At 59.9% G+C, this 19,434-nt stretch overlaps 1 protein-coding gene across 5 annotated transcripts in view; it reads left to right on the forward strand.

Annotated features, from left to right (window-relative positions):
• HDAC4 (histone deacetylase 4) overlaps positions 1–19,434 on the forward strand; it is a 244,201-nt gene that overhangs the window by 219,829 nt on the left and 4,938 nt on the right. For all 5 annotated transcript variants that reach the window (XM_060151668.1, XM_060151671.1, XM_060151670.1 and 2 more), the window contains 4 exons: positions 5,922–6,040; positions 7,530–7,663; positions 17,800–17,884; positions 18,849–18,990. In XM_060151668.1, the coding sequence (XP_060007651.1) occupies positions 5,922–6,040; positions 7,530–7,663; positions 17,800–17,884; positions 18,849–18,990 (480 nt within the window). The remainder of the gene's footprint in view (positions 1–5,921; positions 6,041–7,529; positions 7,664–17,799; positions 17,885–18,848; positions 18,991–19,434) is intronic.

A 19,434-nucleotide genomic window follows, 5' to 3' on the forward strand; every position in this document is an offset into this window, starting at 1 on the left:
GCCAGGCCCCGGAGGAAGAGCCGGCATGGGGTGTCGGGGAGGGTGGCGCGCCCGCAGGAGCAGGCCTGACGGTGGGACCCGCCTGCCTGACCCCGACGGTTCTGGAGCCTTCGAGGGCCTGGCCAGCACGGTCACCAGCAGTCTCGCAGCAGCTCGGTGACAGGCTCGGTCCTGGGAGTGGGGGGACCCCGCTGGGTCGCCTAGGCGAGCCCAGGAAGGTTGAGGGCACCTGGCCGGGACGGGGAGTAGGGCGGGGGGTCCAGCAAGGTCTCAGGGCACTGGCGTGGGAGGAGGGTGGGCACGCCAGGAGGAGCGGGCTCCAGGTGGGGCTCGGGCCCCTCAGCCTTAGCAGATTTTCACGCAGAAAGCCGGAAAGCGCTCCCAGCTGGGCGGCCACTGGCACCCCAGGAAGGACAGCCTTGGGGGGGGCGGGGACAGAATGTGCTGGGTGCGGAGCGAAAGTGTTGTGGGGAGCAGAGACAGCGAAGACTGCGGTTCGAACACCTGGTTGGGGAGCAGGAGCTGGGGGTGCAGGCGGGCAGGTGAGCATCCCCGTGGGGCGGCGGGGGAGCTCCGGGAGGTGCCTGGTGGGTCGCCCCCTGTCGAGGTCCCGCCCGGCCCTGCAGAGACCCGCTCCTCAGGCTGGGTGGGTCGCAGGCCCCTCGGCAGGCTCACCGCCTCTGGCATTCGTTCCCGGAGCACACGAAGGGAAGGAGTGCCGAGTGCTGGGGGACTAAGGGAGCAGTGGGGGGGGCGGCTGCGTGCTCTGAGAGCCTCCATGCCACCTGTGTGAAGGCCCGAGGATGGTGCCTGGCGGTGGTGGGAGGCTGGGCGGGCACGGGGCCTCCTGGGGGGCGACGGGAGGGACCTGGAGTGCCGGGGCGGGAGGGGGCCAGGGTACGTTAGGGTCTGGAGTAGGCATGCACCCACCCCCCCTTCCAGGAGGCTGCAGGGGCAGGGGGAGGAGCGTCCCCATTTCAGCAGGTGGAGGCGGGGCGAGCCGAGTGCGAGGAGACCCGCGGCCTGTGGGGCAGCAGCTCCGGAGTGGGAGGGGGGCCGTGGGCAAGGGCGGCCGGGCCTAGAGGGGCAGGAGCGGGGACGGCGTCCACTGTGGACGGGTTTCAGCCTGCCCGCCAGGTCCAGCTCTGTCCCGACAGGCCGTGGCATCGCCGTCCGGGCGGCCAGGCCGGGGCCGCTGAGTTCCCGTCATCACCGTCTTTGTTCTGATTCTGACTCGCAGCAGAGTTCGGCTGCTGGACGAGCAGGTGCTCCAGACACGCGCCAGGCGGTCCTGGTGGAGAGGGGTCTTGAAGGGACGCGGGGGACCCCAAAGCAGGGAAGCTCAGAGGCCACGCCCACCGTGCAGGTGTGCGGAGATCCCAGAGGGAACACACCTGCCCTCGCCCTGGCCCTCAAAGCAAGAACCTGCACGACGTACAGCAAAAGGAAGTTCTCAGCGATCAGAATGCTGTGATTATTGCAACTGTGTTGTCAGGCACCACCCAGGCCACAGCCTCCTGTAAAGCCACCGCTGGTAGCCTCTGCCTGGCGCTTCCAGCTCACGGGCGCTCCCCCAGCTGGGGATGCTTAACTGCGAGACCAGCTGACAGCACGGCAGTGAGGGAGGAGGCCTGTGTGGGTGAAGCTTCCAGGGGCCAGTGTGTGTGGACCATGCCTCCGGGGCGCTTGGAGGGGCAGCAGGGACCCAGGGGCAGCGACCCGGCCTGAACCCCGGCTCCGGTGGAGGCCCCGGCGTGGGTGAGCACAGCCCCCAAAGACAGCGCCTCGGCCCGCTGGCCACGCCAGGCTGTGCCCCAGTGCGTGCGGACCACAGGTGTGGTGGGTTTTGTGCAGGGCCCTGGTTGGGGGATGAATCGAAAGTTCCTTTCTTTCTAGAAGTTGGAGCAGATTATTGAATCAGCTCTTGCGTTTAGATTCCACTGTGAGTTTTGGAGATGGCGTGTTGGTACGCCCCATAATCTGATCACCTGAGGTTATAGGGTGGCTTGTAAGAAACGATTCTGGGAGCTGTAAGTGCCCCATAGCAACACCTGGCACTGCCACCTTCCCGGAGCGGGAACTGGCTCGTCAGAGACATCCGCCCCATTGCCCAGCCCGCCCCTCAGCGGACGCCCAGCCCAGCTTTTCCCCGTGGCAACCTGGCCGCAGGTGTGGCCCGGCCGGCGAGCTAAGGACAGAGGGGCGGGCACAGTGTGGTGTCCGGAGCAGAGGCCCCAGGATCGGGCCCAGAGGAGGCCTCAGGAGGGCGACGGGCAGCTGCACATGTGGGTTGCACGGCTCTGCCCACCTGAGCTCCACCCCCGGCATGAGCCCCAGGGGTGCAGAGGCTCTGGGACACACGCCGCTCGTCCCTACAACCGTCTCCTCCCCGCTTTCCCACTCGGAGGGCTGCACCCGGCCACCTCTTCTCTCGGGGGCTGGCGCATTCGCCTCCTTGTGAGCGGACGATCAGTGGTCTGCTACCCTGGGAAGCTCCCAGCCCACCCCTCTCTGCCCTCGGTTGCCCTGCAGAAGGCCACAGGGGACCCCATGGACACACTCACCTTAAAGCAGTGGTTTGAGAGAAGGCCTCCAGCAAATACTCACATCTTATTATTTTCAGGCTAAGCTGTCCCTTAGAATGTCATTCTAGAAATAAAATGTAAGGCCAGTTTCCCTTTTCTTCTGCAGAGCCTAGTCATTGGGGTGCGCTTTCAGCTTCCCTCCGGCTCGAGGGTCCTGGGTGGGGCGGTGCTGCAGGGTTTAGAAGGCAGGCCGGTGGGATTGTCCGGAGGGCCGCCGTCAGCCCTCTTCTCACCTGCAAGGAGGCCAAGTCCCGTCGAAGGGAGGTGACATTTGTCGGGGCTCAGGGCTCACTGCAAATCAGTGCTGGAGACCCACTCGGCACACGCCTGGCATACAGCACCATTTCAGATTTTCTTACTTTAGCAAGTGTTTGGGATTACAACCTAGAGGGTCCCAAATCAGGAAAATGCAGTGAGCATGTGTGTACACATACACACACACACACACACACACACACACACACACACACACACACACACACACACACACACACACACACACACACACACACACACACACACACACACACACACACACACACCCTACCACACACCCACACGTGGGATCAACTGTGCTTTACAATTCGTTATGATTGGCTTTGGGGTGAAGCCACACACCAAGCACAGACACCAGAGACCCTCTTGGTATTAACTTCCTTTAATGATGATTCTAACAGGGCTGTTTTTTTAATTTTGTGGGGGGATTAGAAATGCAATAGCTCAGCGATACTTCAAAGCAGAGAACTAAAGCCCCCCCAATGTGAACTTGCTTCAAAACGGCTGCCGGAGCTCCTGGTGAATGAGCTGGTGTCTGCATTGATATGTCTGCGGTTTTCATTGAAAAACGGTCTTGGCTTTAAAATCCATACCGAGACCACGGCTGAAACTGGTCTCTGGCCTGAAGACAAAGTTTATGTGACGAGAACTTCATTAAAATAAGTGAAAACCAGCCTCCCTGGAATGATGGAGGTCCTTGTGGAAGAGCCCCGCCAGGTCCTCACGGGCGGACGGTGGCCTGTACCTTTGGGAAGACAGACCGCATCTGCTGGGCGTGGAGATGAAAGAGGACAGTTCTTCCTGGATCCCCGAGGCATTCTCTCCCTCCTCCCTGCCTGGACCAGGAATTTCCCCACTTCTGGCCCCCGTGGCAGGATTGTTAACACGTACTCCAGGCCTGCTCTGACCCAGATGCTGTGTTTAAAAGACAGCGCTCTTCTCTACTTTGTGTTTACAGATTCTGGGAACGTTTGTGACAGCGTCCCAGTGGCACAGAGAAACATTAAAAGCTGGGGCTGTTGTCATGCGTGGTAGAACTTTACCAGAGTTGTAATGACAGGAGTCTGGAGCGAGGTTGGCAAACTGCGGCCCATGGGCCGAGTCCCAGCATGTGGTTTTTGTTTTTGTTTTTGCGGTACGCGGGCCTCTCACTGTTGTGGCCTCTCCCGTTGCAGAGCACAGGCTCCGGATGTGCAGGCTCAGTGGCCATGGCTCACGGGCCCAGCCGCCCTGCGGCATGTGGGATCTTCCCGGACCGGGGCACGAACCCGTGTCCCCTGCATCGGCAGGCGGACTCTCAGCCACCCAGCATGTGTTTTTTAAGTAAAGTTTTATTGGAACACAGCCACGGCGATGTGCTCACGCATCATGTGAGGCTGCTTTCCCGTGACAAGGGTGGTGTTGAGACCACGTGGCCCAAAGACGGAAATACTCTCTAGGTCTTGGCAGGAACGCTTTCCAGCCCCTGGTCTAGAGTCACACGCCGTGTCCCTGGGCCCCCAAAGCGGGGTGTGGTCCCTGAGGCACAGAGCCTGGGTCCTTTGAAGCTGCTTTTATCGGCTGTGCAGAGACAGTTCCGGAGGAAACTGAACTGGGTGCAGCCTCAGAAGAAAGAAACATAAAAGCAGGGAGATGCCGAAAGGCCCACCTGGTCCGTGGCTCCCTCGCTCCGGAGGCGGGTTTCCTGGTTGGCGAAGTGCCAGGCGTGCGGTCGGTGCGGGTCTTCATGGCAGAGACTCGACCAGCGCCTGACCCACCGCAGGACAGACGCTCCGTGGGAGGTGCCCCTGGGGTCTCCCAGCACCAGGTGGTGCATGGTCCCTGGAGCCGGGCCGGGGCGTCCTGGCTCCGCACCACGGATCCTGCAGAGAAGGACGGCTGGGTTTTCACCTGTGTGTGGCTCTCTGGGGCTCTCGGCCCTTCCACCACCTGAAATCAGAGCAATTCCTCAACAAGGTTGCATTCAGAATACTTCCTGGATGGAGAAACATTCAGTCTTTTGAGCATTTTGTTTCTTCGGTCAAAGTTGTCCTCTGGGGTTGACTTGGCCAGCGTAAGTGGCAGCCTCACCCCTTAGTAAAAGCTGAACAAGAACCCGTGGGAGCCTTCACGGGCCGCCTCGCACCCTGTGGCCGTGGCGCTCTCTGGAGTTCGGCACGTGGCGGGGGGCCGTCAGCCGTGCCCAGTGCGCTGACGCCCTCCCACGCGGGCCTCTGAAGACCTGGGGTGGGAGGGGGCCTCAGAGGTGACGAGCTGGGCTCACGTGCCGGGGAAGCTGCGGGACGAGGGCGGCCCCTCTGTGCAGTGGCTCAGGGCAGCAGGCAGGGCTTTCCGACACGCAGTGCGACGCCCAGGCTCCTCCGGCCAGGGATGGGGGGCCGAGTCGACAGAGGCTGCCAGCGCCGGCAGCCACGTGGCCCCTGCTTGGCCTGCCCTGGAGCCCAGGCCCCGCGCTGTGACCTGCCCACCCCACCCGCATGGGGCAGGAAGGAGACGGGAAGTCAGGGATGGTTTTCCAGACGCAGTGAAGCCGGCTCAGGGCACAGACACGAGCGCTTGACTTGCCGTGGGTCTCTCCAGTCTCAGCCAAAGCGTGATTTACAGAACGAGCCGGTGCAGTTAGGCTGCGAGCTGGGGGCGCAGGGGCATCGTGTTAACAACGCTTTCCCCCCCGCCTTTCAGGTAGACCCTTCCGCTTGTTTCCCGAATGTAACTTAACCGCTGAGCTTCTCTGTGTTTAGATTTCTAATCGGTCAGTCCTCTTAAGTTTGGTCATCGGTTTTCCCTTTAGAGATTCTGTGTTAGATTTCTTTTAATTAGCCTAACACGTCCCCCTGGCCCACGAGCAGTGGGTCTTTGGTCAGTCGTCCGTAGCCGCGGTGTGGCCTGGTGGGGGGGAGGGGGCAGTGGAAGGAGAGCCCCCGCTCAGCCACGCAGCCCTGCGTCCCCGGTGCTGGGCGGTGACCTCGAGGCCCTGACGGCTGGCCTTGGTGGCCGTCCAGTCCCCTCCCCAGCTGCGTCCTCGGCTGACGCTGTGTCACCTCCTCCCGCCCTTTGCAGAACTGTGGTCATGCCGATCGCCAACGAGTTTGCCCCAGATGTGGTGCTGGTGTCGTCGGGCTTCGACGCCGTGGAGGGCCACCCCACGCCCCTCGGAGGCTACAACCTCTCCGCCAAATGTAAGTCGGGTTTGCGGGTGACCAAGAGCATGGGGCGGGGGGTGCTGGTGTTTTGGGGATCGGACGTCAGAGGCGCTGGGCACGCCAGGCTTCCTCTTTAGTGGCAGCGGAAGGAAACTCCATGTTACATCTCACCAAAAGCACGACGCAGGCGCCCCCACAGAACGCGGGGTGAACAGCCCACGTAGCCCGGGAAGCCGCCGCGGGGGGCTCTGCGCAGAGGTCGTGCTGGCGTGAGGTTGTACAGCCCGCCGGCGCGGGGCCCGCGTGCTGGCGCTGTCAGCCGGCGGCCGGGTCCACAGCGCTCCCGAGAGACCTGTCCTCCCACGTGGGGTGGGGGGGGTGGGAAGGGAGACCCTCAAACCCGGGAAGACGGACGTAGCCGGCAGCCCGTTTACTTCGGAGTCGGAGGGGAGGAGGGCCTCTGCTTCTGCTCCGTCACAGCAAATTGTGAAGAAATGAAAGCTCCGCCCCTGCCGGCCACACTGCCCGGCCCCCGGGTGTCGCAGTGGTCCAGGTGCCTGGGGCTCTTCCGGGGCTCCTAGACGCGGCGCTGGTGACTCACGCGAGGCCCGGGGAGCCCTGTGCTGGCCGTCAGTGCAGATGGTGAAGGAGAGCCTGTCCCTCACCCCGCACGGGGAGAGCGTGGGTCCGTGGAGGAGAACGACGGAAACAAAGGGCAGCCTCTCAGAGTCCACCTCCCGGGGGTGGGGGGGCGAGGGGCTGACAAGGTGACCGGGCCGAGGGCAGAAGTACCAGGGAGCAGAGCCCGACGTCGGGCCCGCTCTGCCGCCGGCCAGCCTGTGACGGGGCTAGTCCCGCAGCCTCGTTCTCCCTGGCTCCCTAGTAAACGTCGGACTGTTCTGGCCGAGGGTGGTAATATCGTTACCCATCGGGCGTTTTCTGCCGGGGGAGGATGACGTGGGTGCGGTGGAAGGACTGCGGCTATCGATGAAAGCCAGGTGTCCCAGACACGGATGTGCGAGAGCCCTGGAGGGGCTCACGTGGTGCTGATGTGAGAGCTGGCGCTCACTCACACGCGTGTGCTGGCATGTCGGCTGCCCAGAAGCCCCCGGGCTCCGGGGTGGACGTGGCCGTGCCTAGCAGCTGCCTGCTCTGCTCTCGCCTCCTGGCCTCCGCGGTTCCAGCAGGAGAGAGAGGAGGGGCTCCCCCCGGGGTCCTCCCCGCCCCCAAACGGGATGGTTTGCGGCATCGTGAAATCAAAGCTCCGAAACTGTAATTCCTATTCCCAAGGAGATCAGAAAGAATCCCGAGCCCAAATTCTTCAATGAAAGGATTACAGCCCGGCCTGGCTTCCGTCAGGCGTGTCCGCCTGCCAGCCCCTGGGCCTCTGCAGCGTGATGGGATGGGATGGGATGCACTCCTGGACGCTTGGGATGGGATGCACTCCTGGACGCTTTGATCCACTGCCAGGTGCCGGCGCCACGGCCCGGCCTTGCCCTCGACTTGGATCCCGTTTCCCTTGCAGGTTTCGGGTACCTGACGAAGCAGCTGATGGGCTTGGCTGGCGGCCGGATCGTTCTGGCGCTGGAGGGGGGCCACGACCTCACAGCCATTTGCGACGCCTCGGAAGCCTGCGTCTCTGCTTTGCTGGGAAACGAGGTAGGAGAACAGGAGACGGCGGCTCGGGGCCCACGCGGCTCAGGGCCGGGGCTGCTCTGCTCAGCTGTCCCCGCGGTGTTCGTGCTCTCTGCCGCCCACACCTAGGAGGACTGTCACCCGCCTGACCAGACCATCCAGTTGTGGCCGGAAGGAGGTGGGGAGAAAGGCAGGACCCGTTTCAAAGGCAGAACCCGTTTCAAAGGCAGAACCCGTTTCTCTTGGGAAGACGGTTCAGGATCTGCCTTTCAAAGGCACTCAGCTTCACGTGTGGGTTACGGGGAGAACGCCTTCACTGGTGTCCTGCTCGTGGACGGCCGGGTCTCTGGGGTGTTCTAAGGCAAGTTCTGGGGGAGGAGTCACCACGCCATCTCGGGGGCCGGGGCCTGGGGCCCCGATTCACTGTGGCTCTCCTGCTGCTCTGACCCTCGGGAGACGCCCAGGGCTGGGCTCTGCGCTGTGGCCTGACGGCCCGGGCTCAGGGTGTCGGGTCTGGACCAGGAGGGAGCACTTCTCAGGGTTCGAGGGGGGACGGGCCACTGGGAGCATTCCAGCCCAGAGCGCCGTGCGGTCCGGCCGGGGCTTCTCACGCCCACCGGTACTCCTGGTGGAGGAAGCCTCCCAGCCGCGGGGAGACAGGACAGGGCGGGCGAGGTGCTGCCGGGGTTGCTGCTGGGAACCTGAAGTTCGTGACGGGCCTGATTTGTAGGTTCCACCTTGAATTTCAGAAATGTGCTCTTCCTGAAACTTTAAATCCATCCACGGCCTTTGGACGTGGGGTCATATACCAACCTCCTGACCCCATCAAAGGAGCCTGGGAGGTTCCCGCCCGCCCGCCCACGGCGTGGCTTTCTCTTGCTGCGTGCTGTGGTGTCACCGTGAAGGTCCAAGGAGAGAGCCGCTGGTGTTCGGGCAGCGCGGGCCAAGGGCCCTGGGTCACCGGCCCAGCCTGCAGCAGGGAGGTACCCGGGACCCAAGCTCTCCAGACACAGAGGGCCTCGTGGGGGGCTCCGGGCCCACGCGGGGACACCCAGAGACAGCTGTGAGCCCTGCTCTCGTGCCACCCCTGGGACTCACCTCCCTCACCCCATAAGGCGAAGCGGGGCTTCTCCAGGTTCGCAAAGCGCAAGGACGCTCTCCCAGCAGGGTCAGGGTTACCTGGTGCCCAGTGGGGGTGGCCGTGTCCAGCCCTAGGACAGGTGTGTGCTTTCTGGAACAGCACCGCCGATGGCCGAGCTCAGGGACGGACGGGGAGGGCTGGACCCCCGGCACGGAGGCCGAGAGTAGGACCCGCGGCCAGAGTCGCAGGCCCGGCTCCCTGTGAGGCACTGCCTGTGCGGCCACCTGCCCGTGGCTGTCCACAGCCTGGCCTCACGATGAAAGAGGACAAGGCATTAAAAAAACAAACAGACAACCAACCACAAGATCCAAGCGCTGTGAACACAGGAGTTTCCTGATGCCCAAGCCCCATAGTGAGAGCCCGGCCGTCAGCGCTGGACAAGTGGGGACATGGGCCGGAGCTCACGGGCTCCCTGGCCGTCCACTAGGACAGGCCGCTGGCTGGCAACGGGGGTGTGGGCAGTGGGCTCCGGTGGGCGGGCACCCGGGATGGCTCCGTTTTCCCCTGACGACCTTTGTGTGTCATGGATGGTGTTCATTTTAACCTAAGTCACAGGTCCTGGATCCAGGGTCCTGGTGGCATCTCTCCTTCCCGGTCGGCTGGTTAGCCACACGCGTGAATATTCCCCAGCAAATACCCGTTTGCTTCCCAAAGCGTCCACGGCTTTTCACCTTCCCTCTCGTCGTTTAAAGCAATCTCCCCCGTAAATTTTACCAGTAGAAGGCAACTGGTTTATATATTCAAACCATCCTGAAGCCTTTTGATTTTTAGAGCCAGTTATTTTAAAATAACAATAGAGAACCCGGCTTTCAACTAGGCCTGTTCCTGCACTTCTAGCAAGAAAATGTTCTTTTACTGAAACACATCAAAAAGCAGGACGCACTAGTTTTATCAAGGTCTCTTAAAAATCTTTAATGCCGGGAAGTTGGACGGCGCTTCACCCCTCTGCCCCGCGGCCTTTGATGATGCTGATAACGGGGCAGCCAGCTGCGGACGGCGGCCTGTGCTGGGCGCGCCCACACCCGGAGCCGGCCGCCCGTGGGGGGACAGCAGAGGGGCCCCTGCGGGGCTGGGGCTGAAGGTCGGCCTTGCTCCCAGAGTCACTGTGTTGGATAGTTTGAGCTTCAAGCCATTTGCAACCCTCGGTGACAGTGACAGTGAAATGTCACTTACTCAAAGTGCGTGGTGCTTGCAGACCTGCGGGGAGCCCGCTGGGCAGGGCCCAGGGAGGGGCCCTGGGCAGGTGGGTAGTCACTTCTGCCGTTTCATGTCACCCCCAAGGGGAGGTTTCTTTGGGGCCAGTTCTCTGTTTAATCGTGTGGCTTTTCAGGGATAAATGCCACCCTTTCATTCAGCCCAAGTTCATGATCAGTGGAGAAGGTTACGGGGGGCCAGGTGACCCGCAGCCTTGGGGAAGAGGCTTTCACGCAGGAATGTCTCTCCTTTGTCACGTCATCATGCTCTGTGAGGGTGCGGAGGGCGGCAGCAGTAGCTGCGTAGTAGACGGGGCCCGCGGAGCCCATGGTCTGCCTCCAGCCCGCCAGGCTTCTCCTCCCTCATTCGCTCCAGCTCACTGGCGCACACCTCACCCAGTGGCCGCCTGTGGGGTGCATGGGCCCAGGTGCAGGGCCCAGGTGCGTGGCCAGGTGAGGGCAGTGAGCCGCCTCCCCTCTCCGCCTAGTCTCCCAGACCCGAGCTCACCAATGTTCAGAAGCTGGGCCCGAGCCCCTGTCCTTAAAAGTCGAGGGAGCCGTGCCCACAGGGGGCTGGCCATCACGGTCACGGGGAGTAGGGGTGAGGCGCTGACTGCCCGGCCCAGCAGCAGGGCAGCTCCCAGGGCCGCTGAGCTCCGGCCCATGTCCCCACTTGTCCAGCGCTGACGGCCAGGCTCTCACTATGGGGCTTGGGCATCAGGAAACTCCTGTGTTCACAGTGGCCCTTGTGGTTGTTTTTGGTTTTTTTTTAATGCCTTGTTCTCTTTCAAGAGGATTTCAGCAGTGACAAAAATACCAGTGAGACTGACCTCGGGCCAGCAGTGGGCTGGCCGGAGGTCAGTGCAAGGACACAGAGGATGTTCTCTGCAGTGGGGGAGGGAACCCGGGCCTGTGACCCCCTCAGCTATGGGGGCAGGGCTGACGCATCTCGGAAAGTGTCGTGAACGTTTGGTCACTAGACTAAGTCGGCCGTGGCACCCAGCGGCTTCCCCGGAGTGTGACGGCGGAGCAGGCCGCCCACCACGCCAGTCGCGTTTCCCAGCCAGAGCCTGCGCTGCATCGGGGGTGTGGGCCGCCTGTCCCCTGGTTGGCTCCCCTGCCTCTCCCACAGGACGGGCCCTCGCCCCTTGAGAAGCTGCCCTGCGCCCTCTGCAGGCGAGGGCCCCCCCCACCGGGAGGGGTGCCCGCCTCACCGCAGCCCCCCTGCAGGGACAGAGGAGCTGGGGGGAGGGGCCTGAACCTGCCTCCCGAGCCCTGGGGATGTCGTCCTGGGCGCACGCCCTCCACTGTCCGCTGAGTCTCAGTCCTTTCACCTCTTATTGAAAGGAGTCACGACCTTTAGCCCCTTATGGTTTATTTTTGCTGTTTAAACACTGTGTTGAGAACCAACCTGACCAGTTCCATAAGCCTTTGCAGTTTCACTAGAAGGGCTGTGAGAACATGATGCCGACTGGTCCCAGATAATTGCCAAGTCTGGCAGTGTCACCAGATGCAGTTCAAAGTGCCAAGGCCGTGGAGCCTGAACCGGCAGACGGGCACCGGACCCACCTCCCAGCCCTGCGGGAACCCCAAGGCGGGCGCCTCTAGGGGGAGGGTGTCACCGCTGGGCCCCGGCTGGCGCTGTGCTTCCTGAGTGCCCACGGGAGAGCTCGGGCTGGTGGGCAGCTGGCGGTCACTGAAGCCACAGGGAGTGAGCAGGCGGGGCCCCCGGCCGCTCCCGAGGGGAGCCAGCAGGAAGGCTGGGACTGAGGCTGAGGGCAGAGGACTGGGGCGGAAGAGGAGGACCGGAAACGGACCTTGGGCAACAGCCCTGGTGAGACCGCGGAAACGGCCACAGAGAGGAGGGGAGATGCGGGCGCGCAGGTAGGGACGGCCCACAGGTCCCGTCTGCTCTGACTCTCACGTGGGAGAGAGTTTGCAGGTGCGTCTGTCCGGAGGGTCCGCGGACACAGAGGAGAGCAGGTCAGCAGAGCCGGCCTGCGGGCAGTGGGTGTGGGTCAGCTGGAGAGCTACAGGGGGCCCTGCTAGACATCTTCTGTCTCCTTAAGAAGAAAGGAGGGCAGGGGCACCTGCTGGAGTGGCCGGGGGCCTGAACCTGGAGCGGGGCTGTGAGATGCGGGAAGGTTACTGCTGGGCTGGGACGGCGGCTGTGTGGCTGCCCCGAGGGGCTCTGAGGGGGCGAGGGGGCGTGTGCACCTGAGGACAGGGGCCTGGGCCTACATCATCTCACAGTTTCCTGGCCGGCCCAGATACTCCCAGCAAAGTGGAGTTCTATGTATTCTGAAAAACACAAACTCTGGCCTAGCTTCCTCCAGGATATCCTAAGGACTGTTTTCTTTGGTGCTGTAACCTCGAGATTCTTCCCACTTGCGGTGTGGGCCCTTGTAAACTACAGAGCAGGAAGCCACCTCCACACCTGCTACGACCAGCGCAGCCCCAGGCTGTGTCTGATCCAAGGGTGCAGGGCTTTCTCGCCCTGGAGCTCGGACCGGGAGGGGTGCCACCTTTAAGGCCGGCTTCTTAAAGGTTGAGCTTAGGATACGCCTCCTTTCCAGTTTGGTTCTGACGTCCAGCACACGAGGTACACGTGCCACAGGGCGGCTGAGGGCTCCCTGTCTGTCGCTCGGGACACGACGTTGTCCACAGCCGGCCCCCTCTTCTCTCCCAGGGGAGGCCTGCGAAGGTTCCCCAGCTTGGCGCCTTCCAGACAACGGCGGGCGTGCGAGGGCACACGGCCCGGCTCTCTGAGCTCACGCGGCCTGGACCAGACTTCCCACCAGCTCCTTCTGGCCGAGCAGGGCTGCGGCCACCTGTTTGCTCTCCACCTGGGGCTGCTGGACGCCTCTCTGTCCTTCAGAGCTCCCCGCAAGCTGCCCGCCTCTCTGCTCCGCGTCACTCTGCGGCCCCCACCCCGCTCAGCGCGCCTGACCTCCTCTCCCCACCCCTTCCCTGCCGTCTCCACTCGGGCCCCTGCATGAGCATCGCCACCCACCCCCGCCCGCCCCGCAGACCCAGGACCCTGCTCTGTGTTTCCCACTAGAAAGACGCTCTGTGAGGCTGGGGGGAGGTTTGTCTGTTTTGTTCCCTGTTGGTTCTTACCGGGCTGCTCAGTAATATCTATTAAATGAAAGAATAAAATCCCAGGCAGTAGGGGATTTTGATATTTTGAGATGTGAATTCTCCCTGCTTCCCGGACGTTTTGTTGTAAGTCAAGGCTGGGAGCGTGCGAAGCCCCGGGGCCGGCTGGAGACAAGGGGCCGCCGTGGAAACGCGAGGGGGCAGACGTGGGCTCGAGGTGCTCGCTGGACGTGATCGTGGCAGAGGGTGCTGGGAGGAGGGCCAGCCGCCAGCCGCGTGTGGGTTCTGCTGGGGACATGAGCCGTGGGGATCCCCCCCGCCCGGGACGGGGAACAGCAGGACCTGGGTTTAAATGTGAGAAAATTCCTGGTGCCACGCTCTGACACACCCCTCTGCCTCGAAGTGATAGGTGATTTTTGGAATGAGTTACTTTTTAAAGAATTGTTTTTTCTTAAAAGTGATAAAACTAAAATTCTAGCAGACTCTTAGAGTTGGGCCATAACAGTCAGGACACAGCAAGTTATGTTGCAGTGAGGACCCCAAACCTAAATGGTGTGTTTTCTGCTCCAGCTCCGTGCCCGTGAGGGGCCTGGGCTCTGCCCCTCTTCACCCTAAGCCTCGGGTGGCCAGGGCACTCGGGGACACTCCCGTCTTCACGGGGCTGCCCGCCAGTGGGCACAGCAGGAGGCTCCATTGCTGAATCTCTGGCCCCGGACTCACCGGGTTGTCTGAGAGTCACGCCCGTGCAGTCTCCTGGGACAGGAGGGCAGCTGCATCTCTGAGGCAGATCCTGGTGGAGGGAGGGGTGGGTCCCACGTTTACAAGGTGGCATCAGGGTCTTTGTCCTGCGGGCCCTCAGCAGTGGGGGACGACCCTCAGCGACACGGTGTCTCACGTTTGATCCCTGCCAGTCTTCAGGGTGGCACGGCACCAGATGTTGTAGAGGATCGCGTCCTCATGCCCTGGAGGCCAAGCACCTTTTCACGTGTCTCTTGACCACCCAGCCTTTCTCTTTGTGTCTTTTGCCCATTTTTCTATTAGACCATCTTTTTCCAATTTATTCTTGGGGGGAGGAATTGGATGGAGGGATGGATGGATGGGTGGATGGATGGGCAGGTGGACCCGTGGAGGTTGGGAGTCCCCTCTTTTTCTCTTCTCTGGAAGAGTGAGTGTAGGATCAGAATAATCTGTCCCTTGACTGGGAGGGCTCTCCTGGGCTACGGGTCTCCTGTGGATGAAAATTTTAAGTGGCTGATTTCGTCATTTTTGATCCCTTCTTGAATTAATTTTGGAAAGTTACACTTTACCGGGAATTTTTTCCACATCAGCCACGTTTTCAGAATCATTGGCAGAATTAATATCGTTCTCTCACTGTCTTTCATCTCTGCTATTCCTGTAGTTGTGGTGCTTCTTATCCTAGTGTGTTATTGTGCCCCTCTTTAGTATTCCTGATCCGCCCTGCCAGAGCTTGTCGATTTAATTAGTCATTTCAAAGAATCAGCTTTCAGCTACAGTATCTTTTTTTCTTTCAAAATGTCTTTCTGCCCCTTTCTGTGTATTTTCTTATCTTCTTTCTCTGGGGCTGTTCTGTTCTTGTGCTCATTTCTTAAATTCAGTTCTTAGTTCTCAGTCTTGTTTTCCAATATGTACCTTGAAGGTTACAAATGTCCCCCAGCACCGTGTTTAGCTGCATCTCACACACTGTGATGTGCGGCATTTTCATTATTTTTTATTTCTATGCATTTCATAATTTCTGTTATGATTTCTTCTTTGACCCACGATGGGTGTGTTTACAATGTCCAGCCATAGGGCTCGTGACTCTCTTTTTGTTTTCAGTATCTAACAGATGGCACTGTGCTAAGAAAAGGTGGTCTGGGTGGCAGGTGTCCTTTGTGGAGACTTGATTCGTGGGCTAGTACGTGGTCAGTCTGTGTAGACGCGTCCACATCCGTTTGCAGTGACGTGTCCCCCGTCTGCTTTACAGAGTGTTCCATTTATTCCCACGAAACCACCCTTGCTAACTGTGCTGTTCATGTTTTGGTTTTCCCTATTGATTTTTGTCCGCTTGTCTGCGTGATCTAAGAAAGACGTGTCAGAATCTCCTACTAGGATGGTACGTTTATCCGTCTCTCCTTTTAGTTCTGTCCATTTTCACGTCATACATTTGAAAGCAGTTTTACTAAATATATACAAATTTTAAATCATTGTATCCTTTTGATGCGTTGACATTTTTATCATCGTGTAGTGACCTTCTTTATGTCCGGTTGTGTTTTTTTTCCTTAAGTGTGTTGTACCAAACACGTGAGGTACTGCACCGGCCCCTCTTTATCGGGTGTGCCTGATGTGTGGTTTTTAGCCTTCTTCCAATGTCCCAGGTATGTCCTTTGGCAAATAGCGTAAGGCTGGATTCCATTGTCATGTGTCACGTCCTGTCCAACCGTCTGTGTTTTACGTGCAACTGAGGATGATGCCTCTATTAGTCACGGAAAATCCTCGGCCGTCGGCACCGTCCGTTACCCACCCCCCAGTCTCGTGGGGACGTTGACCTCCTCTGTCCCTTGTCTCTGGGCTGCGTTCAGGCTCATTTCTTCAGCTGTTGCTTCCAGGTTACCAGTTTTCTCTCCAGCTCGTCTCACTGTGTTCCTCATTTCTAGGAAATTATGTTTTCATTTCTAGAAGTTCCATTTGGCTTTCTCTCAAATATTCCGTTTCAGTTTCAGTGATCTCTGGTCCTTTCACCATTCAGTAGTATCTTATTTTTATTTTTAATATATTAAACATGCTTACTTTATAGTTTAAAGCTGATCATTTCAATAATTAAAGTCTTGGAGGATCTAAATCTTCATTTTTTTAAAAAAATTTCCACTTGGGGATACTTTCAGACTTACAGGGAAGTTGCAGAGCTGCACACGTGTCCCTGCAGACCCTCAAATAATTCCGTCTGGTATTGCGGTCTTACTCAGCATGGGGCGTTTCTCACAGCTGAGAACCCAACCCTGGCATGTTGCCGTTGAGTGAACTCCAGGACGGAGGAAGCTTTCACTCATTTTCCCCTTTTTCTGTTTCAGGGTCCTTCTCCTTAGTCCCCTCTGGGCCATGACAGTTTCTCAATCTTCTGTTATTCTTGGAGGCAGGCTGGCCTCTGTTTGGAGGCAGGCTGGCCAGGTGTTCTGTAGAACGTCTGATTCTCTCCCTCATGACTGGACTGGAGCGAGGGGCTGGAGGAGGAAGACCCCGTGGTCGGGCGCCCTTCCCATCCACGTGGTGCCGTGCATGTGGTTCACCTCCGCTGGAGCTGACGTGGGCGCTGAGTTAGAGTGTGCTGGTCAGGCATCTGCAGCGAGCTTCCGTGTTTCCTCTTCCCACGTGGACTCTTCGATGGACATCACACAGCTCAGCTCGGACGGGGGGGGCAGGGTGGCAGGTGGCAGGCTCCACCTCGCAGAGACAGGGTGTGCACATAAGTTATTTGGAATCCCTCTTAAGGAAGATGCATCTCTTCTCACTGTTTATTTGTTTACTCAGTCACTTATCACGCCAGTATGGACTAGTGGATATTAATTTTACATTCTGAGATATAATTCAATACCTGTACGTACTTCATTTCCCCTTGGCCCCGCGTGTGTCCCTTTGACACGCCCGCTGTTTTGTCTTTGAGCGCGCCCTTCCCTACCCTCTGCGTTCAGGATGCTCCAGGCTCACCCTGCATCTTCCCCACCCCAGCCCTGGAGCAAGCCATTTCTCCAAGGAGCCTGGTTCCTTTTATTGGAGAGAGGTATTAGAGACCTTGTCTGTTCTTCCTGACCCAAGTTCATGCTCGCTTACTTGTGTGTCTTGTGATTCTTGTGATTGGGAATCCATGCTTCCTAGAAGTGAACTGGCAGTGCTAACTGGCGGCCTGGCTTGGGGATACACGCGTCCCTCGAGCGCTGGTGGGGCCTGTGGTCCGTGCGCGCCCGCTTTGTCCACTCATCCTTGGCGGGGCGGTGGTCATCACGGCCAGGCGTGCACAACCCAGGACCTGTCCCCCGTTATCTGACCTCCCCGGGCATTCCCAGCTTTGTCCCAGAACCCAGCAGGTCTCCCCCAGTTTTGTAGGCTTGTCTGGTTGTTCACACTGTTCCCGTATTTGTGAGCTATTTCATCCCACGTTTTGGGCGGTTCTGTGGCTGCTGATGGGCGGGCGCGTGCGTGCCTTCTGCCAACATCTGCTGCGGGACTTGCGGAGGAACGCAGAGCCTAGGTTCCCTCGCTGAGATGCTGCGCGCTCCCTTCCGCTTACCTTTTTCCCCATTATTGGAAGAAAACCCTGAATGGGGGATATTCAAGCACTATTAGGAAAACCCTTATTTATAGGGGATATGAAACTGATATTTCCAAAAAGTAATAATGCATCCCCTGATGTTATGCTGTGGTATCAACAGTGGAGGCCAAGTTGCTGCCTTTCTGTACCAGGCACTTGTGGACACCATCCGTCGTTCTGCTCACAGAGGAACCCACAAATATACCTGATAGCCTCCTAAGAAAAATACCTTAAGGAAAATGAATCTATTTTTGTAAAAAATTTCTATAATAAATGCCAAAACCACATTTGGCTTCTTAAAGCTGTTTTGTTTGCTCAGTAGCAAGTACACTTTAGAAAGACGCTGACTCTGGACATCCCATCTTAACACACACGGGGATTATACTGATATTAATTCAGTATGTATTCTTCTTTTTTTCTCCAGCTTGATCCTCTCCCAGAAAAGGTTTTACAGCAGAGACCCAATGCGAACGCTGTCCGGTCGATGGAGAAGGTCATTGAAATCCACAGTAAGTGGCCTGGTCCGGTGCTCAGCTGGGAGACCCTCCTGGGGGAGAGACCCAAGGGAGGAGGGAGGACTCCGTCGCCCCATCTCCCACCCCTGGCCTTCTGTCTCACTGCCAGCTGCTTCCCCAGGCCGACATGACAGGGACTTGCGTTCAGCTAGAAGGCAACGAGCTGGCAGAGACTCTTCGTTTTACCCCCATTCATTTCCCCACAACCTGCTACAGTCACGTCATCGGCTCCGCTTTAGGGGGTGAAAGAACTGAGGCTCAAGGAGTCTGTGAGGTCACTTGCTCTGGGTCCCCAGCTGGCAGGGCTGGGCCTTGCGTGTGAGACTGTGTCCTCGGGTCTGGCCCCCTACCCCTGGACCAGAGGATCCCACCCCATAGCTCAGAGACGCTCAGCCTGCAGAGACCCAGCCCCGGGTGCAGCCCCCTTCCCAGCCGGCCTGGGGGCCCAGGAGGCCGGCGCACAGCAGGGACTCCTGCCCTGCCCGCATCACACAGCTGCTTGTCCTGGGTCTTCAGGGTGACCCAGTCATCAGACTGTCCGTGTGGGTGGGTGGAAGCCAGGGTTTCCCTGCTGCGGCCTCAAGCTCCGGGCCTCGGGGTCATTCCCCCCCAGCCTCCCCGATGGGGGGAGAGGCTGCCTGGACCCCCCGGCCCTCCCAGCACTGCGCCCCCGCCCCCGTCATCTCGGTGGCTCCAGGTGGGAGTTGGGAAGTGCCCCACGGCACCCCGAGGGAGGGGCCCTCCTGGGAGGCCGCCCCCATCCCAGACGTGCTGCCTCTGGAGGGCTTGGGTCTGCGGGCCACGCAGAAGCTTTTCCGAAGAGCCCCAGCCTCTGTGGGTTTGTAACCAGGTGATTCCCTGGCTTCCGTCTCTGGAGAGAGTGACGGGTTCTGCTTGAGCCCCTCGGCGCGGAGGCTGCTGGCCGGCCCCGTAAGCGAGTAACCGTGCCCTCCCGCAGGCCAGTACTGGCGCTCCCTGCAGAGGCTCGCCTCCACCGCCGGCTACTCTCTGGTTGAGGCCCAGAAGTGCGAGAACGAAGAGGCCGAGACTGTCACTGCCATGGCCTCGCTGTCTGTGGGCGTGAAGGCCCCCGAGAAGAGGTGAGCGTGGGCACCGCCCTGTCGTGAGCGCTGACGTGGTCTGCGGACCCCCCAGGTCTTTGCTCCTGGGCGCCATCAGATGCACGTGGTTTCTCCCCGTAGGCCCTGCCAAGCTCAGCAGGGCCGGGAGGGAAGGAGGGAGGGCGGGCAGGTGTCCCCACCCTAGTCCAGGACCGGACGGCATGGCCACCTCTCTCCAGAGCGCAAGACCCTCAGAAACACTCGAAGGGCGTCTGGACCCAGAACACTTACCGTGGCAGGGGTAGCTAGGAGTCGAGGGCGGGGCAGCGGAGTGGCAGCAGTCCTCATGGGTGGGGATCTCCGCCCACGCACGGTCTGCTCTTCTCTCCTCCGCTGCCATGCACCTGCACCCCTCCCCCTCCCCCTCCCCTCCCCTCCCCCCTCCCTTCCCCCTCCCCTCCCCCTCCCTTCCCCCTCCCCTCC

The sequence above is a fragment of the Lagenorhynchus albirostris genome, chromosome 6 (genome assembly GCF_949774975.1).
Source record: "Lagenorhynchus albirostris chromosome 6, mLagAlb1.1, whole genome shotgun sequence".
Taxonomy (NCBI): domain Eukaryota; kingdom Metazoa; phylum Chordata; class Mammalia; order Artiodactyla; family Delphinidae; genus Lagenorhynchus; species Lagenorhynchus albirostris.